We start from the raw sequence: 8204 nt of genomic DNA, 5'->3' as shown, positions 1-8204 counted from the left end.
TTGAGTGTCTTTCCTGGTTAGCTGAATTCTTCTCACCTACTAAACTTTCTTTTCTGTGTCTCCAAAAGCTTGATGGAGATAACATAACTAAAGAATTCTCCCCACACGCTCCAGCATGGATGAACTCATATTTTCACATCCTCCTTAGTATCTGCAGCCAAAGCAAAGGGAAAACCACTCAGGCATTGTGGGGGAGGTACCCTGAGTGTCTGGAAGATGCCAGGCTGAGAACAGCAGTAATAAATGATATACCCAGAAAGAAAAAGTCTCTGGTCTTCCTGGGTGAAATGGCCTTTCTGTGGAAAGGAGGCCACCTATGACCACTTCCTTTGCCTTTTGCTGTGACCTTGCTGTCTCCAGATGCTGTCAGGAATTGTCTGGGAGGAGATTGGGGTGGCGGGGGGTGGTAGGTCAGTCACAGGTGGGGACATCTTTGAACTCTGCAGGCCCTCCCGGACCTAGACTGGGGAGCCCTGTACAGCGGTTCCCTGCTTCCTTCCCACCTCCTTAGGGTATGAAGCCAGATTTCCTGATCTGAATGCATTCCATGGAGATAGTCACCCAGACAGACACCTGGTTTCAGGTGATCCCTTTCTCAACAAGGACTTTTGTTTTCAGCCCTACCACAAGGGCATCTCCTCCTCAGCCCAGCCAGCAGCCCCAGGGTAGCATCTGGGAAGAGTCCAGGGAAGCCCAATGAGGGAGAGTGGGCTGTGTCTGGGATGGCCAGAGGTCCCCTTCAAATGGGCACCTTCTGCAGGGTTGTGAGCCCAGCCAACTCTAAGGTAGCCCACACCTTCAGTAAGGAGGGGCAGTGTGGGGAAAAGAAAGAGATCAGCCTGTTACTGTGTCTATATAGAAGGAAGTAGACATAAGAGACTCCATTTAGTTCTGTATTTGAAATGCTGTTAATCTGTGACCCTACCCCCAACTTTGTCCTTGCAAGAGACATGTGCGAAGGTGATTTAAGGTTAAAAGGATATTGGGCTGTGCGGGATGTGTCTTTGTTAAACAAGTACCTGAAAGAGGCTTGATGGTTAAAAATCCTGCCCGTCCCTGGGCAATGTAACATCTCGGTGCGGTGTAAAACCCATTGTGTGCCTTGTTTACTGAGTAAGGAGAAACCGCCTTTAGGAATAAGGTGGGGCTTGCTGGAGCAATACTGCTAAAAGGTTTATGGAGATGTCTGCATATGCATCTCAAGGCACAGCATTTTCCTTTAGGCTTATTCATGTTACAAGGATTTTTGTTCTTATGTCTTACTGCTGATTTCCTCCCTACAATGATCCTATTTTCTAGCTACTCCCCTATCGTTTAGATGGTAAAGATAATTATCAATAAATACTAAGGGAACTCAGAGGCCGGTGCCAGTGTGGGTCCTCTGAAATCACAGCACTGGTCCCCTGGGTCCCGCTTTTCTTTCTCTATACTCTGTCTCTGTGTATTATTTCCTTTTCTCAAGTCTCTCGAAGCACCCACAGGTGTGGAGGGGCAGGCCACCCCTTCAGGGCAGGAGACCTGGAATGGGGAAAATGGGAGGACTAAGGCTCTAACGTCGGAGATAGGGCAGGCTGGTGTTACCTGCACAAGGCCAGGAGCCTCTTCAGGCCCCTCTCCAGGGACCATGCCCGCTGTCCCCACTTCGATCAGCCACAGTGTTGGGCTTCGTCCAGCACGAACAGAAAGCGAAGTGTGAGCCCAGGCCAGAGGGGGGAGCCCGAACACCCTTATGGAACCAACAGCCACTGGGGAGGCCTGTTCCAGATCCCCAGTCGGGCGCACAGGGGGATCCCCGCAAGGGGGCAGAGGGAAACCCGGGAGGCCCGCGAGAAGAGGCGATGCCAGCGGCTGGGCTCGGGCAGCCAAGTGCACTCGCGGCGCCCCGACTCCGGGTAGCAAGTAGAGAGGAGGCTGAAGAGCCCCTTGGTTTTTCCGAAAGTTTCCAGCGAATCTTTCTTGGTGAAGATCGGCCTCTGGGAGGCAGCGTGTGTGCTTCCCGAGCGGGGGACCCTGCGCCGTCCCCCTTCCCCTGGCACGGAAGGGTTGAAGGGACTGCACACAGGGATCCCTCCCCAGCCCAGTCTCCTCCCCGAGCGCCCCCTCCCCGCCGTGCCGGCCAGCGCCGGGCTGTGTCCCAGGCACTGCCCCCCGCCAACCGCGGCCCGACCAGCTTCGCCGCTGCAGGCTGCCGGGAGCTGCGGCTAGCTCATGCTCCCAGCTCTCTCGGTGCTCCCTGTTCGCTCCGGCCCGGACCCCGTCCCAAGCACGCGGACCATGGAATAGGCGGACGGCCCCGCAAGGCGCTCCTGCAGCCGGCGAGGCCAGAGCCAGCCCGGGGTGGCTTCGCCAACCGGCAGAGTTGGCCAGCGGCGGGCCCTCCTCCCGTCGGTCCTCCCCCGCTCCTCCTCCTCTGCCCCCGCCGCCCCCGCCTCCCGGCCGCCCCCGCCGCCCCCGCCGCGCCGCCGCCCCAGGCCGAGCGCGGGCGCGGAGCGTGGGAGCCATGGCGCGCGAGGAGGAGCGGGACCCCGAGAGCCGGGAGGCGGCGGCGCGGGCGAGCGGCGAGGAGGAGGAGGAGGAGGGAGGGGAGGAGGGACTGGGAGATAGCTACGACGAGGGCGACGACGAGGAGACTGGCAGCGGCGAGGAGGAGGAAGAGGAGGCGGAGGCGGCGGCCGGGTGGGAGCGCAGCGAGGACGCGCGGCTGCTGCGCGCAGGGCTGCCTCCTGCCGCCGTCCCCGCCGCGGCCGCCCGCGATAGGAGCGGCCGCCGCCCGCCGAGGCCGCCACCCGGCCGCCCGAGGATGCGGCCGCCCGGCGACGAGGACCGCGCGCGTCGCCGCCGCCGCCGCCGCCGCCGGAGGGACCTTCTGCTGAGCCAGCTCTGCTTCCTGGCCTCGGTGGCGCTGCTGCTCTGGTCGCTGTCGAGCCTGCGAGAGCAGAAGGGTGAGTGCACACTGCCTGCCCCGAGTGGGCGCTGCGGCCCGGCGGCTCGGGGCTCCCGGGGCCGGGCGCGGGGCTGCTGCGGGCGGCCCGGCCGGAGCCCCGGGGTAAGCGGGCTGGGTTGGCGGGGGGAGTGGGGTGCCGGGCACGAGGACTCCTCCTGCTCCACTCAGAGGCATGGGAGGTGGGGACCCTGAGCGCCAGCAGCCGGCAGGCTTGGCCGCCTGGCCGCGCTGGGAACATTTACCTGTGCCCGCCTGTGCGCTGCTTACTCGCGAGCTGGAGGGACTGCTGGTGGCGGTGGTGGGGAGTCCTACCCTCCATCAGTCCCCAAGGCCAGGGATAAAGTTGTGCTGGTAGACCCGGCACCTGTGCAGGTGACCACCTGTACACTCCTCGGCTTGCTGAAGGATTCAAGGTGACTGCTTAACATGCAGTTGTCCGTATGTTCTCCATACAGGGAGCTGGCGGGACGGCCCGAGTAGAGAGCTCTTCACCCCCCTTTCAGAACAGGTGCCGGGAACTTCGGGGAGGGAAAAAGTGTTGGCCCTCCAGCTACGGGCTAGTAGAGGACTTGTTCCCCTAAAATGACCACTCACTGGGAAGACAGGGACTTATTCCCCAGCAGTCCCTTTTGCAGAGCTGCGGCTGTGGAAGAAATGGTTTGCAGTGGACCACGCATCACACTGTCCGCTCCTCTCCCGGTTGTCTGCGCAGGGTCTGCCCTTTAACCCACAACTTTTGTCTTGTCTTTGTCCTTGGCCTTTCTTGAGCTGAAATAGATCTTGTGTGCTCAGAACAGTTGTCTGCTGAAACAGTTTCTACCCTGTGATTCAGCTGTCTAAAAAACGAAGGAAAGACATGAGAGACTAACTGTTGTAAAATGGTTTTATATTCTGGCTGTGAAAGTGGCATGATTCGTGGGGAAACAACCATGTAAAGGATTGTGAGGAAAGAAACAAAACAAAACAAAAAAACAGTCACAGGTATGTGCTGTGGTGTTAAGGTCGACGTAGCTCTAATGCAAGGTGTTATGAGGTGCAGAATAAAGACATTTTGATAGTCACCATAAAATATTTTCAAAGGTGCCATGAATTTAAAAAGGGGTCTCCCCCAGCTTGGCTGGTCTCCTGCTTGATGGGGAAGCTGAACAGGCGACAGTCTTCGTTCAGGTCTTAGCAGACCGCTTGACGGACTTCATCATATATGGTAATAGCAGAGAGTCCGTCTTGGTCTTCAGTGAAGCTGTTGAAGACCCCACGGCTCTCTCCATTGCTCTCCTGGATCTCAGATCCCGTAGCCTTGGGTTCTGACATCAGGAAAGGGGCCGTGCCGGTGTGAGGGAAGCAGAATCTCTCCCAGGGCAGATTCACATCTGCCAGACATCAGTCTACTGAGAGTCTCACTAAGGGGGCTTTCGCTAATCCCCTTTCTATTTTCCTTTTATTTTTTCTAGTGAAAAACCAGTTTATAGTTCATGGCACCTTTGGAAAGGGCTATTCCAAGTGGCTTACACGCTGGCCATTTTTTCTGGTATTTTGGGGCTCTATAAGACATGGAGTTCCCACCACTTTCAAGAACGTAAAAGACATTTTTGTCTGGGTGAAGGGTGGACCTTAAGTCAGTCAATGACAGGGGGCTGTCTGGGGCCTGAAAAGCTGGGATTTGGGGGCTGGGGCAGTGGGGGCCAGACACTCTGCAAGCTTGAAACCTGGGGACCGGAATGTCATTTTGAAATGGTTTCCCTGGCAGTGACATTTCTGTTCAGGTGCCACTGACTCAGATTTAGTTCTATAGCACAGCCCTTTCCCCATCCCTCCCTCTGTCCCTTTCTCCTTTCTACCTTTCATATTCTTTTTTCCTCTCGCTTTCTCTTCCTCCCTTCTCATCTCTGTTGGTCTTAGGACCCCTCCACACCCCAGTAACTGAAGATGTAACAGGCAAAAACCAACAGTGTTAAGGAGGATGCCAGCCAGCCTCCCTGTGTTGCCCCCGAATGACATGTGAGTTGAAATGCTCTCCAATCACTTTTCTTCCATTAGGTATTGATGATTTCAGTATGAGATGCACGGTAGTATTTTGCAGCAAGACACAGGTTTTTTGAGATGATTTTTAACATATTAATTAATAATGAATCTGCAGATGAGAATTTTGCATGGGGAATTGTCATTTGGCACACCTAAGCATTTGAATGGTGACTTTTAGCCTGGAAACTTGGGGCCCACACTACCTAGCGGTCCTTTGGGTACAGATACTGAAGTTTGGAATGAAGCATTGTTTTGAAGACCCTATGGCTTAGAGAGGCTGAGTGATTAGCTTAAAGTCACACAGCATTCGAAGAGTAGAGGAAAAAACCAACCTGAGGTAATCTGGTTCTTTGTTCCCAACTCTGTCCTCCTGTATTCAAACCACCATTTGGGTGTAGCTTTGTAATATTTACATAATCCCATGGGGTACCTTCATAATGATCAAAGTTAATATTTTCATTTAGTCACTTTGAAAGCCATGCAATGATTGTCAAATGTAACTTCTCAGAAGCTTCTTTTCTAACACATATTGACCTTTCCCTCCCTCCCTCCTTCTGTTGGACCTTCCTCCCTCTCTCCTTCCTTCATTCTTTCTTCCTTCCTGCTCCCTTCCTTACTTTCTTCTTTCCTTCTTTAAAGGACAGTTCTTTTACCAAAGCAAAATAGAGATGTGTGATACTTATCTTATATAATGTTTCATAACATTTCTAATCATATGGAATTCGAGATCCCTTTCTAGACGTCTAACGAAACTCAGATTTGGCTGTGTACTGAAAAGTTTTGGTTATATACTGAAAACATTTTCTATATATTCAGTATTTGGTTAAATGCAGTAAGAATCTACATTGATTCTTTTCTGCTGAGGTGTAACATGAGGTCTGCTTAATTTAGGTCAGGAAGAATTAGTGCTGGAATCAAGAAAAATGTTAATTCTAACAACAACAAAAGCAATAATAATAACTGGAATTTGGTGGGGTCTTATGTGCCAGGCAGTGCGCTATGCCCACCTTATAGGTATTATTTAATCTGCAGACACTCTTTTCAGAGACATGAGCCTTCAGTGGTGGAAAGCAATGAGCTCTAGTTGCCCTATTTAGTTGTTGTGGATGAAGATCTCATTTTGATCTCTTTTTTCAAAGCCAATTAAAATAAGGTGTTAGATGTGCTGAGGAGGATTTTCTTTCCTTTTTGCAATGAGAATAGGTTACTTTTGGATATTTTGAGTGGTTTAAAAGTGTTATATTTTTCTTTGACGTAAACTACCCAGCCATTTTTTTTCCAGAAGTAGTGTGGATAAAGCCCAGGGATTCTAACTGAGGAGTAATTCTAGACTTTCTCTGTAGAAGGTGCTCAGGGAGGTCATTAGTAATTAAGAAAAAAATATACGCCAGTCTAAGCAACAGAGTGAGACCCCGTCTCTAAAAAAATTTTTTTTTAGTTAGCTGGGTGTGATGGTGCATTCCTGTAATCCCAGCTACTCGAGATCTGAGGCGGCAGGGTTGTTTGAGCCCAGAAGATTGAGGCTGCAGTGAGCCATCATTGTGCCACTGTACTCCAGCCTGAGCAACAGAGTGCGACCCTGTCTCAAAAACAGAAAAAAAGAAAAAAATACACACACATGCATATACACTACATATACATACACATATGTACATATACATGTGTGCATGTATGTATGTATGTATATACTTTGAGATACTTTCTATACTAGTTGCTGCATACCACATCACCCCAAAACTTAGTGGTGTAAAACAGCCATTTAATTTTTTGGCTTATGGATACTTTGGATCAGGAATTGGTTAGGGGTAATGGGGATGGCTTGTCTCTGCTCCATTACATCTGGGACCTCAGCTGGGAAGATTGCAAAGCCGGGTGGCTTGACAGCTGCATCTGGAGTCATCCGAAGCAACACCTCTCCCACACCTGGGGTCGATGTGGCTGTTCTCCGGACCCTCAGAGCTGGGCTGCCAACCACAACATCCACACATGGCCTCTCCATGTGATCTCTTTACGTGGCTCACTTTGAACTCCCCAAGAGCATGACATCTGGATCGCGAGAGCAGGTATCCCAAAAGGACAAGGTGAAAGTGTATGGCATGTTTATATCCTAGCCTCAGAAGTGACAGTCACAGAATGTCATTTGCACTATTTTCTGTTAGTCAAAGCAGTGTGAGATGTCAGCCCACGTTGAAGGAGAAGGGCATAGATACCAGCAGTCATTCAGTGGAGGAGTGTAGGGTCACATTATAGGAGCCTCTGCTGTGGGAGATACTGTTGTGGCTGCCTTTTTAAAAACCCGAGGATCTGAAGGGATCGTAACTTAGTAGTGAATGTAGACATTTCCCAAGGTGGCTAAGGTGAATATCACATATGTGCATACATGCAAACATATATAGACAGACATACACACAGACGTATGTATGTATGCGTATATTATCTTTGAAATATCTTCTACTCATGAAAATATTGCTGCTTATTTTAGCTGATGTGAGATCTAGAAGTGGTATTTGAAAAAGAGGTTGCAGTGGGTATTTGAACTGCAAATTTAAATTGCAGAGCTGAGAGCCCATCTTTGCCTTTGTGGCTGCCCTTTTCTCCTATGGCGATGACCGCAACTGTTTAATCCTTCTTATGGCCTGGTGTGAGGGTTGCTGGAATCTCCAGCTTTGTTTCCCCCTTCTATTTCCACACATCCCCACTCTGGCTTTTCCTCTGCTCCTCAAGAGATCTATGATTCTTCTGATCTCAGATTCCTGGCACATGCTGGTCCCACTGTCTGGACTGCTTTGGCCACCATGGCTAGTGAATTCCTCACTATCTGGCTCGAGATCTTCCTGACTGGGTCCCTCCATTTCTCTCTCTGAATACACCATATGTTCCCTTCATAGCATTTATCACCGTTAGTAATTATGTGTGTATTTGGTCATAATTTGCTTGATATCTCCTTTTCCCCAGATTCTAGGCTCCAGGAGGTCAGGGACCCTATGAACTTTCCTAACCTCTGTACCCCAGTCACTGGCCCCATAGTAGGAGCTTAGAAGATATATAAATATCGTAAACGTAGAGGCAAGTGTGAAAGGTATTTGTTAAATGAAGACGCTCTTTTGATCGCTGAACTACAGTGCCTGTGATAAAAACTAGTCATCTTGCGTTAGGAGCCCATTGGTTGACATGGGTTTTATTGTCATGAGCAAAAGTAACTGAAGGTTTTGCCATTGATAACATAATTCTGCTCTCA

General features: G+C 50.9%; 1 protein-coding gene across 3 annotated transcripts in view; it reads left to right on the top strand.

Moving 5' to 3' along the window:
• Positions 1–2466: 2466 nt before the first annotated feature.
• Positions 2467–8204, top strand: part of SLC24A3 (solute carrier family 24 member 3) — a 498810-nt gene continuing 493072 nt past the window's right edge. For all 3 annotated transcript variants that reach the window (XM_023217772.3, XM_023217771.2, XM_023217770.2), the window contains exon 1: positions 2467–2942. In XM_023217772.3, coding sequence (XP_023073540.2) covers positions 2501–2942 — 442 coding nt within the window. In that variant the 5' untranslated portion in view covers positions 2467–2500. The remainder of the gene's footprint in view (positions 2943–8204) is intronic.

This window comes from Piliocolobus tephrosceles, chromosome 20 (assembly GCF_002776525.5).
Source record: "Piliocolobus tephrosceles isolate RC106 chromosome 20, ASM277652v3, whole genome shotgun sequence".
NCBI classification, from domain to species: Eukaryota; Metazoa; Chordata; class Mammalia; order Primates; family Cercopithecidae; genus Piliocolobus; species Piliocolobus tephrosceles.
The sequence above is the reverse complement of the archived record's forward strand: the minus strand, read 5'-3'. Positions and strand labels throughout refer to the sequence as shown.